This window comes from Electrophorus electricus, chromosome 5 (genome assembly GCF_013358815.1).
Source record: "Electrophorus electricus isolate fEleEle1 chromosome 5, fEleEle1.pri, whole genome shotgun sequence".
Taxonomy (NCBI): Eukaryota; Metazoa; Chordata; class Actinopteri; order Gymnotiformes; family Gymnotidae; genus Electrophorus; species Electrophorus electricus.
The window spans coordinates 25,798,541-25,819,092 of NC_049539.1; the positions used below are offsets into that span (position 1 = coordinate 25,798,541).

At 41.1% G+C, this 20,552-nt stretch overlaps 1 protein-coding gene across 3 annotated transcripts; it reads right to left on the reverse strand.

The window, feature by feature from the left end:
• Positions 1-510: 510 nt before the first annotated feature.
• LOC113590285 (transmembrane channel-like protein 2-B) lies at positions 511-20,028 on the reverse strand. Of its 3 annotated transcripts, XR_004776084.1 has the most exons (21): positions 19,944-20,028; positions 19,581-19,622; positions 18,169-18,565; positions 17,333-17,479; positions 13,951-14,041; positions 13,713-13,794; positions 13,511-13,617; positions 13,078-13,176; positions 12,835-12,977; positions 12,059-12,206; positions 9,691-9,885; positions 9,162-9,341; positions 8,464-8,625; positions 7,506-7,634; positions 6,184-6,251; positions 5,738-5,977; positions 4,854-4,976; positions 4,070-4,148; positions 3,803-3,923; positions 2,699-3,140; positions 511-2,294 (listed from the first exon to the last, which is right to left on the reverse strand). XR_004776084.1 is itself a non-coding variant. In XM_035526391.1 (20 exons), the coding sequence occupies exons 1-20, from the start codon at positions 19,984-19,986 to the stop codon at positions 2,896-2,898; spliced, it is 2,832 nt and encodes a 943-aa protein (XP_035382284.1). In that variant the 5' UTR covers positions 19,987-20,028; the 3' UTR covers positions 511-2,895. The 3 variants fall into 3 exon arrangements, 2 of the variants coding, with proteins under 2 accessions (XP_035382284.1, XP_026886147.2); XM_035526391.1 differs by having other exon boundaries at positions 511-3,140; positions 8,473-8,625; XM_027030346.2 differs by having other exon boundaries at positions 511-3,140.
• Between the last annotated feature and the right edge of the window lie 524 nt (positions 20,029-20,552).

Here is a 20,552-nt window from a genome sequence, read left to right on the forward strand (position 1 = left end):
TTTTGAGTTATATTTGAGTCTTAATTTTGTGACTCTTTCTGTGTCATGGTGCCTCTATAAGCTTCAGAAAGTAAGCGTCAAGGTCAGAAAGTGATAACATCCTCAGAACAGAGGCCTAACTCACCCCCTCACGTATTTTTCCTGTCTTTGTCCTGGTGTAGTCTGTATTAGACTAGCACTCTAACCCTCAAGATAAAAGAAAAAACTTGGGTTTCTCTACGTATGCAAATAAATATTGAAAATTGGAGGATGAACACTGTCTCCTGACTCTCCATTGCAGAAGGCAGAACCACTAAACAGCGGCTTTGACTTCATAGATGACCGGTCAGAGGACCCTTTACAATGGTCAAAACCATGTGCAATATAGGATATGTGCCATCCAAATGGCGTAACTGCCCACCTCGTTGGCCCAGTAGCTGTGTTACTGATCACACATTAAAAACATTTATCTTCTAGTTTAAAAGTGAGATAATCTAATCTACACCACAGTAATCTAATCTAATCTAATATAAACCACAGTAATCTAATCTAATATAATCTAATCTAAACCATAGTAATCTAATCTAATCTAATCTAATATAAACCACAGTTCATATAGAGTTGATCATTTCATTTTGTAGAGGGAAAGAAACAGCCTGTAGTCTGTTACCTGTGCTGGAACAGCATGCGATGTCTCCTGGTGGACATCCAGTCAGTGTGTGTACGGGGACCCATTATGTGTGCACAATGGACTAAACAGATATCTCGCAGTAGTGTAGTTCTAAAGTATAATAGTATGTGATTAAATTTAGTTTACACCCCTCAGTGTTTTTTGATGACACCTTTGACATTTGCCCTATTTACCACTTTCCAGGGAAACTTTGTGCAGTGTCTGTCACCATTTAAGTTTGACCATATTTAGAGCCTTAAACCTGAGATCTTTGTTTTCCATTTTTTGGCTATCATGGACATTGCCTTTAGAGTAATGGGGAGCAATAGGACATTGTGGCCTGAGCGTTTGACTTTACACATACCACTTCAATAATGTTATCTACACAGAATCATGCAACTATGCCCTGCTGACCGCCTGGGGGCAATCAGCAATCATGGGCTTGTCTCTGCTCACAGGATTACCTGGGTCTACACCCTGGGCATGGGAAACCCTTTCAGCCACTAGGGGTCGCGATTGCCTTGTTTTTTAAAAATTAAGATATTAGTGAAGTTCCTAGATAAGAATTAATTAATGCGAATATTTGGCTATCTAAGTAATGTTAATGATTAGCTGAGTTAATATTTCAAACCAGTTGCCAGCTAGTAAAGTAATAACAGTAGTTCAGAATAGCCCAGTGAAGCTATTGTCTGTAAGACATCTAAAAGTGTCCTTTTGATGCTTATGATGTTTTTTTATGCGAGTAGTGAATGCTGAAGCAGGTTTGTATGTCCAAATGTATTTATTCTACATGCTTTATTCTATTTGTTTTAATGATTTCACATCTCTGTCCCCCTCCACTTGCTAACCCAGCCTCTATATGCGGTTCATGCCTCCTGTTCCAATCAGTCAATCAACCACACAGAATTACCACTTTCCCCCACCCAGTCATACGCAACTCTGAATGAACTCCACCCATTTCTCAAGTTGCAAAGAAGCCACAAGGCCCACCTTGCAAAAATTTAGGACACTTCCTCGTAAGACACTTAAATAGGTTATAGAGAGACGCACACTCTTTATCACAGCTACTGTCACATCACTCCGTGGGCAGACACATCACTCCGTGGCTGTTGCTAGGGTGGATACGGGGGCCGGATGCTGCCTTCGTCTCTGAGTTTAGACCTCAACCGTCCCTCCGTCGGGGCTCCCAGTTCCTCCTTATTTCCAGTTTGTTTTTAATTGGTGTTTTTAAAATAATAATGAATTGGATATTTGTAAGGGAAAGGAAATTGTTTTATCCCATGAAAAAGAAAGTTGTGAATAAAAGCATTCTAGTAAGTTTGTCCTTCATGCTCACTTTGCTCATCTCTGTTCAGTCAAACGAGGAGAAAAACACACTTGCACTAGATGTCACCACAGCGCATTTTAGAGAATAAACAAATCTGCTCAACAACAGAAATATGTAACACAGATTAAAAAACAATAAGACCAATGCACCACATAACCACTCTAAATCAAAATGAAACTGAAACATCAAATTGGGCTCTCCTTTTTAACATTACCGTTTGTTCAGGAGGGACTGGCCGAACAAACAAGAGAAAGACGAACGAGAAAGGTAACCAACAGCCGAGGGATGGCGAGTGCTACCTGAAGCGTTTGGGAATGGCTGACAACACAAAGCAGACAAACAAACAAATAAACAAACAAGAAGCTATGGGCAATACCCAACAACTCAACAGACAACAAAAATATGAATATTACAAAAACAACATAGTACACATAACCAAGAACATTATAATGACACAATAAATAATATATTGACAACTTACATATAAATACATTAAAACAAGGCTATCATCCCACAAGTTCAGTGAACACTTAATGCTCATCTCGTAGACAGGCATACAGAGATTAATACGTGGTAAACAAGTGAGAATTGTTAGTACTCAGGATGGATCCATAACAAAACCATTCAAATTCCATGTTATGTCTTATGGTATATCTAGTTTAACATTAATTATATTTCACATTGTCAGTTATCCATTTTCATGTTATTCTGGTCTGGATTACCTTGAACCTTGCCATGTGCTGTCTCGGTAGTCTGGCTGTGCCTGCAGCTATTGTCAGACGTCCAGTTAGAATAGCGTCCTAGGCCCGGCATCGTCTCAGCCGGTCATTCTACAGTCTCTTTGAATTGCACATTTTTCTTCATTTGACTCAATTTTATGTTTATGTTTTCGCTCGACGGTGTCTTGATTTTGAGGACCTCATCGCATCGGTGGAGGTCGTCCTCTTCCTCGGCCATAACCCGGTGGAAGTCCACGGCCCGCCCCTGGTAAAGGTCTAGGATGCCTCGCGGTTGGTGGGCGGGTCATAGGCCCCCGGGGATTTGCAGCAGCCAATGACACATCCTTCTCAAAGTTCACTAGGTTCACTGTTTTTCCATTGGCTGCTGTCCCTGTCTTCCCGGTTACTTTTGGTGACTTACCAGGGGGCTGGCTAGCTGGTTCCTCTAAAGTTTAAAAAAAATTCAAAATTTCAAAAAGAGAAGGTGAGAGACATCACTGATAATATACTTGGTCTAGTATAGTAGGATATTCTGTCTTCCTGCTCCAGTCAAAAACCGCTCCCCACAGTAAAAGAAAACTGAATTCTCGAATCGGACCTGTCTAAGAACTGTCTGGACATGATCCTAATATTTCAACGTACCAGTGCTGATATAGAGAATCAGTGCAGTAGGCTTATCTTGCTAGGTTAGCTTTTGCTCGCTAATTTGCACTGAGCAGGAAAATCTAAAACATCCATTCATCCACCTCTGAATTAGATTGTAGTTTGTTAAAGAGGAGACGCTAAACATGGACTGGACTGTACATGTTAAATCTTTACTTTCAAATCTTTTCATTTTAATGCTAGATAGGTAGCCAGCTCCATGAATTCTAGTAATACTGAGATTTATGGGAGTTCTCATCACAAGGGAACCCTCAGTTTGGAGCCTTGATTACCTGACTCACGTGTGCTGTGGAATGAAAGAAAATAAACACGAAACTCAGAAACACACATTTACATGCGATAAATAACAGTGGAGGTGGTGCAAAACAGGTCACTGAGAACAGAAGAGGACAACAGAAGGCAACCGAAGATTTCAATGAAGCGAGCAGATGTGGGGCTACTGACCTGGCTCCTCTTCAGCTGGTGGTGGAATCAGGGATTTGTTAGGCAGAAGGTCCTCCAGGTCCTTCATGACCTGGTTGGTGCTGTCTTTATTGTTCCTCCGGTTCTTTTCTTCATCTCTTTGCTAAAAGCAAATGAGAGGTTGTGTTTCTTGTTTCAGCAGCTTAGCAACATAATAGAAATTACAGACTAGAGGAACCAAGGAAAACATTGCGGCTTGTTTCTGATTCCACCACTGTGCCTGTGGCTGGGTTCAAAACTGGCACATACCATTTGCATTTTCTTCTTCAGGTCCATGTTGGCTTTCTGGTAGCCCTCAGAGACCGTGTGTAGATAATAGATAGCCAGCCTACATAAGAACAGACCACAGCATAGGGATCACAACACAGCCAGCACAGAGACTGTCTGAATGATCAGGTAACAACACAGACAGTGCAGAGACTATGTCTGAATGATCAGGTAACAACACAGACAGCACAGAGACTATGTCTGAATGATCATGTAACAACACAGCAGAGACTATGTCTGTTTGATCATATAACAAGACAGCCAGCACAGGGACTATGTCTGTTTGATCATATAACAGCACAGACAGCATAGAGACTACGTCTGTATGATTCTATAAATGAATTTCCTCATCAGTGAAGGTGGGTGTTCTTGTTTTTATTTATTTTTTACTAGTGACCTCATTTGTGTTATATTTAAGATCTAAGCTTACACTGTATGTAAAGCATTAGATGAGGAATTGTCCCAGACTGTCATTTGTAATATCTATATTGTATATTTACTTACCATAGACATTATATGAGTAGTGTGAGGGGGATACTGCCCTCACACCACCCAACCTAACACATTATATGAGTAGTGCGAGGGAGACACTGCCCTCACACCACCCAACCTCACACATTATATGGGTAGTGCGAAGGAGACACTGCCCTCACACCTCCCAACCTCACATATTATATGAGTAGTGTAGGCAGGAATTACTGGAACATGTCCCCTCCCCCCAAAAAAACAACTATGCCTGTGGAGAGTATATTCACAAATTACTCACACCATGAGAAGAACAATGGAAATGATGAGTCCTGGGTTGGAGGCATAGATGAAGATATTGGCCATGAAGGCCGGAAGGTTCTGGATCGTCTCAATAACCACATCATACATCTTCTCTCTTCCACTGTTTAGGAGAGCAAACACGAGTCAATACACACAAATCCACTTTCTGTGCATATAAGAAAATTATATAAAAAATAATCCTTGCCACTTGTGAGGACGCTTTACATTTTTAGAAAGCATGTGTTTAGTTAAGTGGTTATGCAGTTTGCTGGTTGATTATAAAGTACTTTTGCCCTGTACATATGACTCTTTGGCTCCTTGATTCCTAAGAATGCTTCAATAGCTAATTAGAGACAGTAATTAGAGACAGTAAAACACCCAGACATAAACAAAGCACAACCACGTTTATGAAGCTGGTGACCAGAAATAGTCAATAAGCTAATAATTTACAAGTAAAAACATATCAATTAAGAGAAAGGAACCTTTCACTAGGCGGTAGGTCGGTATAGCAAAATTAGGATCTACAAATGTCCATATACATTTACCACACATGCTCTACCAGGTGAGCTACACTTTCAGCAGAACAGATGTGGTGTGAGATCACTCAGATAAGGAAAATAACAAACAGCAGCTAAAGGCATAGACGTTTGGGAGAATCTACAATTAAACCATTTTTTCCCCAAATAAACATGTATTGTCATGGCAAATAACTTTAAACTTAAACTTTTTTAGGTTGGTCTAAGAATTTTATACTTTTGCACAGTATATACTCTGTCTCTCTGTCTCTGTGTGTGTGTGTGTGTGTGTGTGTGTGTGTGTGTGTGTGTGTGTGTGTGTGTGTGTGTGTGTGTGTGTGTGTGTGTGTGTGTGTGTGTGTGTGACCTGAAGGGTCCGCAGTCAAAGGAAGGGGACATGGTCATCATGGTGTAGATCACGGGCATGAGACTGAGGAAGAGCACAAGAAGTAGGATGCCCATGTAGAAGTTGTTGGAGCGTGAGGCCTTGAACACTCTCTCATGAGGAACGTTACTGCTCATCACTGCCCAGCACTGGAAGTACATGGAGGACACCAGACGCAGGATGTTTATACCCACCAGCCCCGGGGCATAAAATGCCCCCATCCTGAAACACACACACACACACACACACACACACACACACACACACACACACACACACACACACACACACACACACACACACACACACACACACACACACACACACACACACACACACACACAGTCATATATCCACGTCTCTTTCTGTCATATAAAAAAAAAATTTTTTTCAAAGCGGTTATCTTATATCAAGTTTCATATACACACCAGATCATTCCCTGGTTGAAAATGAGGCCGAGTACATTTCCACTGATATCAAACTCTCCATAAGAGGGCTGCAAAACATGATCACACAAACGCAAACGTGAGTAATGAGCTTCAGTTGCTATGGGTGGAGATACTTGGACTGGTGCATTTCTCTCTCTCCATTTCTCTCTTATTCTCTCTCCCTCTCTCTGTAATTAAATGCCGTGAGTGGTGTACTGTGTCGGTACTTCTCTGGTTGTTAGGTATCAGCTGTCAGGGTATTAGATTGGATGCGAATGACGTGTACATACAGACAGAGGCAGAAATATTGGTACTGAGGGTCAGCCGTGGTGAACTAAATAATAAATAAAAAATAAATAAACATTTGTTACAACTGTGTGCGGTTATGGCAGCCTAGTTATATGGCACCTTCGAAGCCAGATACTGAAAATGAGAGCAGCAAGCCAAAAAGTCAGATTCTTTTATTATTACTAAAGAGAGTTCCGTGTTTTTCACCTCTACCTTCTGCATCGTGTTTCCCTGCCAAGAGCAGAAATGACCACACAGTCGCTGCCTCTAAACGCGGGGCTACAGAATACCAGGTTAGGGACGCCAGTCATTTTTGCCATACCATTTCCATTTGGTTTATCATTTTAAATAATTCATCATAATTCAATAGATTTCTGTTCTGTTCAGTGGGAAATAAAGAATAATGGATTAGTGAACTTAGATTAGTGAAAACTGAGGGTTTCTTTTATAAGTGAAAGGGTACCAATATTTTTGGCCATATATATATATATATATATATGGATGGATGGATGGATGGATGGATGGATAGCAGCTTTAATCAGAACCAGGGCAACCAAATGATCTATTCAGTGTTATGAAAATGTCGTATTAGGTCAAACAGAAAGTGAAGTGTTTACATGAACTTGAATTACTTTCAAATTTTAGTAACTAACTACAAACTGGCATTTGATTCATATTCAGTAGACATTTCATTAGGTCAGGTGACTGGTCACTCAAGCAGTTTATTTAAGTACTAGGCGTGTAAAAGCAAATAGAGGATTACAAAACCCCATGTGAATGCACTCTAACAAACTGGAGCGTTGGGAATTTGATTTATAATACCACATGTGAACGCACTCTAACAAACAGGAGTTTTTGGAATGTTCTATATGAGCCTAGTCATTTCTTTACTTTAGTATACATGATTTACATTTTGAATTACAAGAAAGGTCCAGATTCACAATCGGAACCATCCAACCAAAAGTCACACTTTGACAAATTAAAAGGGCTTGGGGTGGGCAGCGAGGTTAGTATAAAGAACAATGAGAACTCACGAAGCCAGCCTCCAGGTCCCAGCACCAGCAGTAGTTGAGAAAACGCACGATTAAAGCTCTCAAGAAGTCCATGATCAAGATGGTTATATACGTCACTTGAATATCTGACACCGTTAGCTTCACAAACTCCTAAAGGAAATAACAAAAAAAACTGAAAAATAAAACTGTAATAACACAATGAGAGCATCATACCCATTACAAGCTGGGCCATGTGATTGGTCAAAAGACACCTTTCATGTAGGCATCAGCTGGGTACAACCCTTGCAACCTTTGATTTTTGCCAAAGTCTTTCAGATTTTTCACTGAGCCGGAGTCCGTTCCCACCTGCTAGGTCTCCCGTTACAGTTTCCAACCTCTTACGTTTAGGGCTAGTACGTGCTATCTCTGAAAGGCGGTGGCATCCGTTCCTCCTAGAGGTGCCACAGGAGACCGTCCACCTACAACGTAACGCTGAGCCGAACACGGACCCGACGTCAGGCTGTGGTGACAAGCCAGTCGGTCATCTTTCGTCGCAACCCAAAGGATCAAAAAGATCCAAACAGCTGACCCTGCACTGGCAGGACAATGCTAGGAAGAAGAATGTGCTATCTCTGAAACATATAACTAAATCACTACATCTCTGAGAACTGCCACTAACAAATGAAACTTACTGGAAAATTCTAACAGCTCAATTCTTTATGTGTCGTCAGCTGAATAGCACCACTCCATATGGCCAGGAGCAGAGGACTTGAACTGCCATGTGCACCCAAATGAGTACCGCTTGTACTCTCGCAGGAGTCGTGTAATACTGCACTCTGGCGAGGTAAAAATACTTCACTTTGATGAGGTGGGAATACTACTAAAAGAAACGTACCCACTGTGTCTTTTTTGCTGACCATTTGCAGCAGCCAAAATTGTGCTGATGTTAACGTGGTTCCTGTGCGCGCTAAAATGATAATGGATTCAGGATAATACCCACAATGCCCACTTGTGTCTCCCAGCAGGGTCCCCTGATGACATCGGCAGGGGCGATGTTTGGTGGGGGGATGTTCTCGGTCACGTTGTAGTACAGGGTGTAGTTAGCATAGTACTGCTGCAGGGCCCAGAAAGTTTCATTCTTTATTAACTTCTCATTTTCCAACTGTAAAAAAAGAAACAGAGAAACAGACTGCACTTGGAATTTTAAATATTTTAAAATAACAAACCCTAACCCTAACCCAATATTTTAAAGGGACCTTCTGTGTGACTTAGAAAGTAATTCTTTTTTTTCATGTTTGAGATTTTTATTATTATTATTATTATTATTATTAATGATTTGATTTTTTAAAATTGTGATAGACACAATGTGGAAATGAAGACGATTTTCAAGTTCTGCTCAAGCTTGTAAAAATCAGTGCAGGGCAAAGTTGTAACTCCTAGATAATGACCACACCAAATATTTAAGACATTTTAATATTCAGTAGAAATCAGCATTTGTTAACGTATATTAGTGAAAAATGTGTAATTTTGTTTGACAATAAAATGGGAAAGGTAATTGGGCTGTAAAAAAAAAACAATTTTTGGTTGTGGCTAAAGATTTTTCGGACACCAACTACATACAGTTCAAGGGGGGAGTGTTTTGGATAAAAACCATACCTAAAGTAGCACTCTCCAGAAAGGCGACCATATTTGTAATACCTTCTCATTGACGTCATCAATAAGGGCAAACAGGAAGGTGTAAAGGTTGCCCAGGAAAAGGGCAAAGATGCGTCCCAGCTGCCATTTGAGGGCGATGCGGGGGTGGTAGTCCTCCAGCTCAGCAATGGTCTCAAACAGAGGAGGACACACCAGGCCCAGCAGTGACATCACAAACTCAACCTGAGGGACACGAAGGTATCTTTAGTATGGGGAAAAAAAATCTAGTCATTCACAAATCAGAGCAAAAAAAAAAATGAAGACTAAACTAACTAACGACATTGACCAAACAAAAAGTCATTGATTAAAGCCACACCACTGAAATTTAATTGCAGAAAATGCAGAGTATATTAAGGGGTTAGTGACATATGTTCTGTGTGTATGCTGCTCAACATTTGAAAATACCAATAAAGGTAACCTTAGAAAATCAGGATGTTGTACAACAGTTGCAATGAACGTAGTTCTGCTAGCATCTTCCTAAGGTTCAAACACTACAGTCAGGACAAAGACAACCACGAGGAAAAAAAAGTACCTCATTTTTCTGATACCAGGATAACTGACTGGGATCCATTTTTGCATAGTCTTGTGATCTTTTCACAACAAAGTAGATAAGATATCCACTGCCCCCCAGACAGCACAGGATTATCGTATTAGCAAGAACACGCAGGAACCTCCTGAGGTGAATGTTCTCATTCTTCAAGTTCTCCTGCTCATCCACAATAGATTCCTGTAGGCAAAAGATCAGAGGTCAATAGGGGTCACTCTCCAGTGCTTTGCAGAACATAGAGGACAAACCTATTCAAACCTATTCAGATCAGATTAGCTTTCAAATCCATTTCTGGCAATACTACTGTTGATGACGGGCTTTATAAATAGTTCAGTGTTTTTTTCACGTCTAGTTGTGATGTCAATTCCGGCCAATCAGCTAGCTAGCTTTCCCCTTTCACATCATGACAACCAACTCTATGGCAGCTGAACTTGCTGCTAATTAGCTGCTAACTGACCTCACATCAGGCCTGCCCAAGCATACAGAGATCCAGTGGCTAGTGTGATGGAGAATAACAGGGGACAGTGTAATGCCATCCTTCCCACTCAGAGCAGGGATCCCTTGGACTCCCAGCCACAGATGGTTGTGCCATTGTCAGGCTTAAATGAAATTGCAAGGTTTTTTGCCATTTGGGCCATTTCAGTTATTTGGGGTCCACTGGAAACTGAATACAAAACAAGGTGCTGAACCAGTGTCTGCCAGTCAGGTTCAGTAGCATTGTTCCAGAGAGCCAGATAACACCCCACGCCACCCCCCACCGAAACGCACACACACACACACACACACACACACACACACACACACACACACACACAACATAGTTGTGGAAGAACATTTTCGATGAACAAGTTGTATGAGACTCTAAAATAAGTCTTAACGTAAAGAGATTTATGGCCATCCAGTGTGCATATCTGACAGATGAGAAATCTCTGTTAAGGCTAATTAGCCATTTTCTTATGGTTTCATGTTTTTGTTGTTTTATTATACACTGCCTGGCCTAAAAAAGGTCACCACCTGGATTTAACTAAGCAAATAGGTAAGAGTCTCCCATTGGATAAATACTGCATGGGTGATTATGTTTCAGCTGGCAACAATTTATTTAATCCTAACTGATGCAGTGAGTAGTTTCTCATTTGTTAAACAACCATGTCAAAAGACGCATACTGTGGTCATAGAAAAGATGTTAATCTGTTTCAGAAGGGTCTAATTATTGGCATGCATCAAGCAGAGAAAACAAATAAGGAGATTACTGAAACTACTAAAATCGGGTTAAGAACTATTAAGAACTTCTAGTCTGTAAATTATTAACAAGTGGAAGGACAGCGGGGAAACATCTTCGAGGAAGGAATGTGGTCGGAAAAAAATCTTGAATGATCGTGATCGGCGATCACTTAAATGTGTGGTGAAATCAAATCGTAGAAAAACAACAGTATAACTCAGGGATATGTTTAATAGTGAAAGTAAGAGCATTTCCACATGCACAATGTGAAGGGAACTCAAGGGATTGGGACTAAACAGCTGTGTAGCCTTAAGAAAACCACTTGTCAGTGAGGCTCAAATTGTGAAAGAGTGGTTCAGGGAGCATGAGACATAATTTTTACACATGGATTGGCCACCACAGAGTCTAGACCTGAACCCCACTGAGAATCTTTGGGATGTGGTGGAGAAGACTTTGTATAGTGGTCCAAATCTCCCAACATCAATACAAGATCTTGGGGAACAATTAATGCAACTCTGGACAGAAATAAATGTTGTGACATTGCAGAAACCTGTGGAAACAATGCTACAGTGAATGCATGCTGTAATCAAAGCTAAAAGTGGTCCAACGAAATATTAGAGTGTGTGACCTTTTTTTGGCCAGGCAGTGTATTAATACTAGCACAGGGCTACTAGCCTCGCAATGGCCATTCTGTGTACATTTTTATTTTAGGTTTAGTTCACCCCCCTCCACCCCACACCCCTTAGTTTTAACATTGATTGTGTGCCACTCTAAGGGTGTCTGCACGGTCCTGCTAATAACTACAATAAACTGAACAAACTGAAAAACCAGAGGCAATAGTGCTACACAGATAAAAATCAAATTGTTGATTATAATCTGGAATCTGAATTTCTTAACATAAAAAACAAGTACCAATCCAGGGTTGCCCAAATCATGCCTGCCTACCAGAGATGGTGCTTTCCTATACTAATCTGTACTGAGTCAACGGCTAATTATCAAACCCTTCACGAAAACCAGTCTGGTAGGTTAGCGCAGGTTACTCGTTTCGCACGAGATACTGCCAGAGTTCATTGTTTCAGGTTTAAATAGTTGTTTAAGTAATGGTATAGAGTTCCGAAGCCTCGTGCGACTGACCTTAAAGCTGGTCGTGATGGATGCATACTTGTTGTCAGCTGTCTCTGGGTTTCCAATCAGGTAATCCCAACTGGTGAACAGTTTCCAGCAGAAGATGAAGTCACCTTCGTCTGCACCATCACCTCCCTCGTTGGCGTTCCTGGCCATCCTGCTCACAAACAGTTACCCACTCCAGCAAAAACACACACTTCTAAAAGCAATGGACTTATTCAGTTGTGCAAACAGAGTTGATGGGGACATAGTATGTCTGGGGCATGTGTGGTTTCATTAGCCTTATCATGACTGTATATGCCTCAAAATATAACAATGTTATTGATCAGAGACGGCTTTGAGGGGGTGCCAGGTGGAAATTTGCTTTAGAATCAGTAAGACCCATGGTGAGGAACATTTGTCAGTAACGTTCAAAAAAAATTTTTTTTTTTTTATTTATTAGCATACTTGTAATATTTATTTTCAAAATTAGCATACTACTGTTGCACTTTATTTTCTCTTCTTGCATTTTATTCCATTTTAAATTGTAACATTTTTAATCTTCTATTAGATTCTATTGTATTCTATTGTGCTTAATTTATACTGTATCCTTCTCTAAAACACTTTGTAAACCTTGGTTAAAAGGTTCTACACAAATAGGTAGACAGATTTCTATAAAGATAGACAAGATAACATTATGTAGCATGACTACCTAGCATCCATACTGTTGTATTCCAATAAAACACCTCTCGCATTCATCCTTAAGACACAGGGAAGTCAATACTGCATGAGAATGAGAAACTCACGTTCTGATCACAACCAACAGGCTGTAACCAAAGATTCCAATTCCAACCAGAAAATATGACAGTGGTAGACGGAACTTCAGCAGTCCAATAGTGTTCTGGTTGTTATAGTAACCATAAAAGAGAACGGAGTACTTGCAGTAACCCTAATGAAAAAAAAAAAAACACAAAACAAATAAATTCATATTTTTAATTTTAATATTTAATATTTATGAGTGTAACAACAACATCAAAAAAAATCCTCACGCCATATTCAAAGAGGACAGAGAAGTCCATAGCTGTGTCCTGCTCATCTCTTGGGACTGTTTTCCTTGGAATGGAGCCATACGGTAAACCCATCAGGACCTCCAGAAAAAAAGAGACAGAGGTGACTTTACAAATGTCTTGAGTCACTAAATCACTGTCCAGAAATGACTGAGCACTCAGTTATTGCACTATGTGTATACAGTTATCAACTAATTGTGGCTAATTGGTTTCTTTTTAGGTCTATGGTAGTAGACAGATCAAACATGTCTCACTCTAGCAGATTAGTGACCCTCAATTTAGAAAACCTTTGCTCTGATGAAAGTTGATTGGCTGAGAAATCAGGGTTCTCTGACTGGAGTTTTAGCTTCCACACTGTATTAACTTTTTGGATAGCTGGCCCTTATGAAAGCGAGGCATTATAAACTGTATTTACCTCAGGAATGACAACAAGTCCAAACATGAAGCCAAAGAGAACCATATTGAGGCCATACATCCACCTGAGGAAGATGAAGTAGGAGGCTACGGAAGAGCCAAAGTGACCTTAGAGAGAGAGAAAGATGAGGACGGACGGGGTCAGCAGGGTGCTTCACGTAGCCGTTACCGTTAATGCAGGTAGAAGCTCAAATTAAACCAACTTTCTACTTCTTTAATTTTCCTCTCCCAGGGAATGCATGCTGTCCTGAAGTTTTCAAAGTCTCGATTGAACTTGATCAATTTCTGAGAGCAAATAATCAAAAAGAGGAAAAAAATAAATAAATAAAAACATGAAAATGCATTTAGACAAAACATGAACAGTGTGCCAATGGTTTATCATTACGTCATTAAGGATTGTGATTAGCGTCATGGTAGCGTCATGGTAACGACATGTTGTACCTTGGTCATCATGACTTTGAAGGCATAAAGCTTCCTCCCTTTGCCTTTACCCAGAGCCCCTTCAAACGTCTCCACAAACTCTTGGGCCTCCCTGTCAACCAATCACAAAGACAGAAAAGAGGTCCTGCTTAAACAACATAAAATATCTTACCCACGAACTGATCTTCAGGGTCAGTTCATGGCTTCATACCCATTCATGGATTAGGAGGAGGTTAGGCGGTTGGGGGGCGGGGGGTGAGCAAGTTGAACATAACCACTTTTAATAGCTATTTTTTAGACTCACAGGACCATGAACAATTTTCTTCAGAGCCCATATGGCCAATGAAAATAAAATAAAATACAAATATTTTTTTCGCATGGTCCAAGGATAAATTTAATCATCTGCTATAAAAATCCACTACTTCACTAGATACTTTTAAGTAGTTCTGATTCCACTAGGTGTTGAAAGTGTCCTGCAAGAATCTTAGCCTGCACAGCACTAGCTGCCTACCAGGATAGCTACACACAGCACTAGCTGCCTACCAGGATAGCTTCACACAGCACTAGCTGCCTACCAGGATAGCTTCACACAGCACTAGTTGTCTACCAGGATAGCTTCACACAGCACTAGCTGCCTACCAGGATAGCTTCACACAGCACTAGCTGCCTACCAGGATAGCTTCACACAGCACCAGTTGTCTACCAGGATAGCTTCACACAGCACTAGCTGCCTACCATTTGGCATCACACAGCACTAGCTGCCTACCAGGATAGCTTCACACAGCACTAGCTGCCTACCAGGATAGCTTCACACAGCACTAGCTGCCTACCAGGATAGCTTCACACAGCACTAGCTGCCTACCAGGATAGCTTCACACAGCACTAGCTGCCTACCAGGATGGCATCACACAGTTGCTGCAAATTAAATGCAGCTGTCACTGTTTGTGGATCCCCCTTAGAATCACACCATTACTCTCAACATCGCTACAAAAGAAAACCCCACAAAGTTGGCTGTTTTTGAGATACCGACCCCGGCTAGTCAGCGTTGACTGTGCCTCATTCAAAGTCGCTCAGATTTCTCGATTCTCCCTTTCTAATGTGGATTCACACTGAAACCAATTCATGGAAAATGTGTTCATCTTCTATTATTCTGCACTCCAGGCTCATGTATCTAATTCCCAAACAAATGAAATATATCATAATATATTATATAATTATATAATATATGTATGCATTATGAGTTTTGCCTACCAGTTTTGAAGTGAATAACTTATTTTTTCTTAGGCCTATGCTGTCTGTCAGCCTTTCGAGGTTTGTTAACGTCTATCCAACTCTTTCTTCTACCAGCTGATGTATGTCAGTGGGGAGAAAATAGCGAATGACAAGTGCTTTGTTCTGTTTAATTGGTCAGCTCACTTCATAGATTACTCACTTGTTTATAGTTTTTCCTGTTGTGGAGGTTTTGATGGGTTTGAGAAATTACAGCTCCAATCTCCCACTTTTTTCACTACTAAAGCTAAAGGCTAGCATACCGGACAAAGTCCCTCTGCATTTACACGTGGAAAATCAATCTCCCTGGAGGCATGAGCACATGGGATAACACCAATTCTAGAATATCACATTCCACCAGTGACTAATCTTCAGTGAAACCTGAGATGTCGGCAAGTTAATTAACTGCTGAAGTGTTCATGAATGTGTAGACATTTAAATAAATTTGACAACATGTGTCAAATTTGACATATGCCCATTATATCAAGCATTAAGGAAACTCATATCCCAAATTCAATACAACCTCTGTTTTAAGCATTGATGAAGGTTCGGCAGTAGGTAATACTACCAGCCAATTTTCCAGAAAGGTGATAAGCAAATCAACAGAAACCCACCCGCTGGTGACCAGCCAACAGTCCACTTTGCCAACCAATAAAGATGAACCTTCCTCAGGGACCCAACCAAGTATCAGAACCATCAGAACCCCTTGCCACAAATTCCTATAATCACCAAGGTACCCTGTCATCTAACTAGCCATTCATGAGGAATCCTTTTAGGGTACACAGGAAGGCAAAAGCAGTCTGTGCCAGATTGCCGTCCTCTCGATCAAGGAATACGTTTCTGTTCCTATGACCTTTAGGGCAGCTAATACAAGCCCCGAAGGCCAGCCTCCTGTTCAGGCTATCAGTGGATTCCTGAACAGTGTTTGTTTCGATTACCACTTAAGGGCACTTGTCCAAACTGCCTACTCTGCCCCAAGGCTGCAAGGGATAGTCTGAGGTAAGAGTTCACTTCGAGGCCACAGCGTAAGGGAATCAAAGAGTGTGGTCAGCCAAGCCAAGTTTCAGTTTCTGCTATAGTCTGGCAGATGTGGACAGAGTCACAAAGCCCTTCACGTGACTACAGGAATAAATAATCTAAAGACTAACTGACTGACTTAATTATTTATGTATTTATGTAAAAAATTCACCAGAGGTAAAATATTAGTACTTCTGTTAAGTTACTTAAAAAGTAGTTCAGCAAGATACCCCTTACTCCAAATGCAGTTAGCCAAACCAAGACCTGTTTTGGTGTAACATTTTTTTAAAGAGGCGATTAATGTCTTTAGCCAATTATTATGATTATGACCACGTATCACCATCATACAAACTGAACAAATCATACAAATAATCTCACACTTGCCTCAAACTGAACTGAGTTTGTTAATCTCAAATAGATCATACTGATCTACAAAAATAGACAAAATTCAGTACTGCAGATACTACAGTTCTTTACATGCAATGATATTTAGAACTTAAAGATCCCAAATAAACAAGGCTATTTGAGATTACCTATGAACTTGACACAGTGAAAGGTAAGTGACAGCAGTGATACTGGCATAGTGGTGTCTAGGTAGTGACTGTGTATAAGTGTATCAGGCACAGAGTTTTTAGACTGTGTTTTAGAATTTGTGTCTGTCAGTGTATCTCAGCTAGCAGAATGGCTGTGCTCAGCGGCTTCAAACTCACAAGGTGTTTCTAGAAAATAAATACCTGTAATAAAGTGGCAAATTGATGTAGGACACAGCCACGCTCCACTAGTTCCCCCTAAAATTAATATGCTTTTAATAATTTTAAAAAGGCTACAAAATTCACATAGTGCAGAATGATAAAGCAATTCAATTTGGCAAAAAATTGGTACATTTTCATCAGCTTTTTACTGTTGAAAACACTGAAAGCAGGACCTATGTGTGTAGATCAAGGTAATGTCACCAAGCCTACTTTGGCTAAAGTGTCCGTCTAACATTGTCCATAACAGCAGCAAAGAGGAGTGACCAGTACAGCTTCTCTGGAGCTCCAGAGTCACGCCCCAGACCATGCTAGGTGCGCATTGTGGATGTTACAAGGAAGAAAAGTGAAGAGAGAGGCCAATTTACTTCAAGAAGTTGAGTCTTCTCTTCATACGCCACGGTTTGTTCCGAAGCATCGCAATCTGTTTCTTCTTCTCCTCCACCTCCTCTTTCAGCCGAGCCATTTCGCCTTCTGACAGGGACTCGGCATCCGACTCGCTTCCCGAGTGCGAGCTGCCAGAGAGCATAAGCAAACCTCATAATCATATGACCATGCAGCCCCGACAAGATTATAAAAGCTCAGAGTCACCATATGATCATTCAGCCTGGACCAAACTATTAACTCCTTATGGACCTGGCCCACTGCAGAGTGAAACTAAAGTATAAATATATAAATATCCATCTAATCTAGTCTAAAATACAGACCTAGAAAACCCAGACAAATTTTGCCATGCTCCAGAACATAAAGTGGATGCACTGAGTATTAAAAGGGACCTATAATTGTCTAGTTCAGAAGTAAAACATTCAAAGCAAAAAATCTGCACTTCAACCTTATAGATTCATTTTAAATTACTGTGCTGGAGCACAGAGCTGAAAGGACAGACGCTCATACCTGTGGCCTGTACCTCTGCAGAAGCCCCTACCTGTGGCCTGTACCTCTGCAGAAGCCCCTACCTGTGGCCTGTACCTCTGCAGAAGCCCCTACCTGTGGCCTGTACCTCTGCAGAAGCCCCTACCTGTGGCCTGTACCTCTGCAGAAGCCCCTACCTGTGGCCTGTACCTCTGCAGAAGCCCCTACCTGTGGCCTGTACCTCTGCAGAAGCCCATACCTGTGGCCTGTACCTCTGCAGAAGCCCCTACCTGTGGCCTGTACCTCTGTAGAAGCCCCTACCTGTGGCCTGTACCTCTGCAGAAGCCCATACCTGTGGCTGTCATGCCTCTTCTTTTTGTCAGGGGTCTTTTCTTTCCCTCCTTTGCCGGTGCCCTTCTTCTCTTTGCTGTTCTCTTCCTCTTTTTCCTTCTTGCTCACTGCTTTCCTCCTCCTCTTCTTCTTTCCTTCGTCCTCCTCGCTGTTGACCTCTGTGCCATCGCCTTTGGCCACTGCCTTCTTCCTGCCAGTCACCTTCTTCGTCCGCCCCCGAGGCCGCTCGTCCTCGCTCTCCTCGCCGCCCCCTTCCTTCCGCTTTTTGGGCCGCCGCTTGCGAGGAGCCTCCTCTTCCTCTTCCTCCTCCTCCTCCTCGCTGTCTGCGGGTTTGGCTTTCTTCCGGCGAGCAGCGGGTTTCGCCCTGGGCCTGCCCCTTGCTCTCCTGTTGGGCTCCTCTAGAGAGCCGCCGAGGAGGCATGTTAATGCAGGTGAACACTGAGAAACTTATTACTGCATACTGAATACTGAACATTACACCCAGCATACAGCATACCCAATACTGAACCATACACACTGCATGCTGTGTACTGCACATCGCACAAAGCATACTGAATACTGATTACTGAACCTTACACACCAAATAATGCACCTTATATGCTGTATACTAAACGTTTATTACTGAAACTTACACCCTGCTTACTGAATACAGCACCTTACAGACTGTATACAGAATACTGAATATTGCACCTTACACACTGTTTACTGAATACAGCACCTTACACACTGTATACTGATTACTACGTTACACACTGTATACTGAATACTGAATACAGCACCTTACACACTGTTTACTGAATACAGCACCTTATACACTGTATACTGAATACTGCACATTACACACTGTATACTGAATACTGCACCTTACAAACTGTATACTGAATACTGATTACTGCACCTTACACACGGCAAACAGCGTGCTGAATACCGCATGTTACACACTACATACTCTCTACATACTGCAGACTCAATACTGCACCATACACACTGCATACAGCATATCAGTGCCTATCAAATAAATAAAGTGTATATGTTTGTGTTAGATACAAATGATGGGTACTATATTTCACACTCTGAACTTGTACATATTAAAACTGGAATGTATTAAGAACTATTATGGTAGCTAGCAGGCAGAAACCAACATAGCAACAGACAAATAGAACCTTTAAAGTCCTCGGTTTATATCAGTATATCACATAAGATGATTAATTGGGAAATAAAAAGATTTAGCACAGGATCACATAACTGAGGTAATCGAATTGATCCATGAATATTAAACACATGAACAAACACCCATACACATCAACACCCACCCACTCACATACATACACACACACACACACACACACACACAGGTTGTCACAAAAGGAGAGAGAACATTTCTAATCCTGAAAGACAAATCTCCAATCTTACCATCATTTTCACTTTCATACGCAGCATCCATCTTCACCCCAACTAAAACACACACACACAAAATCCAAAGTTATGTATAATATATAGACTGAAATTCTGTTAAGGTTGTACTACAATACTATATTAGGTGATATGTTAAATGCATATACATGTTCCCTGTCTATAAACTCCTCCTGGGGATATCGCAAAACTCTTTCAATAAAAAAAGAAAGAAATTCATGAATAACAAATACAATTAAACTCCAACAGTGTTTTCTTTAAATACAAACATCAACTTGAGTTTGGACAGAAAGGATGAGCACTGACAAAACAAAAATCAGTACGAACATAAAAAAATGAAAAAAACATTAATTATCCACTTACCATCATCCATGGTTATAGTGATGTCATTTTTGATACGAGGCATTGTGGCGGTCAGTGAGTGGGCTTCGCTCAGCTGATTCCCATGAACTACAGGCTTCTGCTAGCAAAGGCACCTGGGACACACCTGAGCAGCAGATAGTTCTCCTCATGTGACAGATGCGTCTCTCTGCAGCTTGAGCATCAAATGTCTCCTAGACTATGGGCAATGATATTGCCCTCAGAGATTGGTATCGAAAGCCTGTGGGTGGCAGGTGTCTCAGGCAAAGAACAAACCAATGACTGGGTAAAACGACCTGGTGCAGAATCTGCAGACATCCAGAAGCCGCCACTTCGAAGAACCGCTGGTTTACATTCAAAATGTGACATATCAACACTTGGACTTCAAACCTGTTTCTTTTAGTTGACACTGGACATATCTACATCAGGAGAAGTCAAAACAGCAGGTCACTGGAATTATTTTAATAACAATTTTAGAATTTTGTTGTAATTAAAGAATTGCTAAGAATTTCCACGTTCGAAAAAAGAAAATACATCGTTGGTGGAGGTTTACGTGGCTTGCGAACACAACTTGAAAATGAAAAGAGCTTTAAAAAATTTAAGATTTGGTCT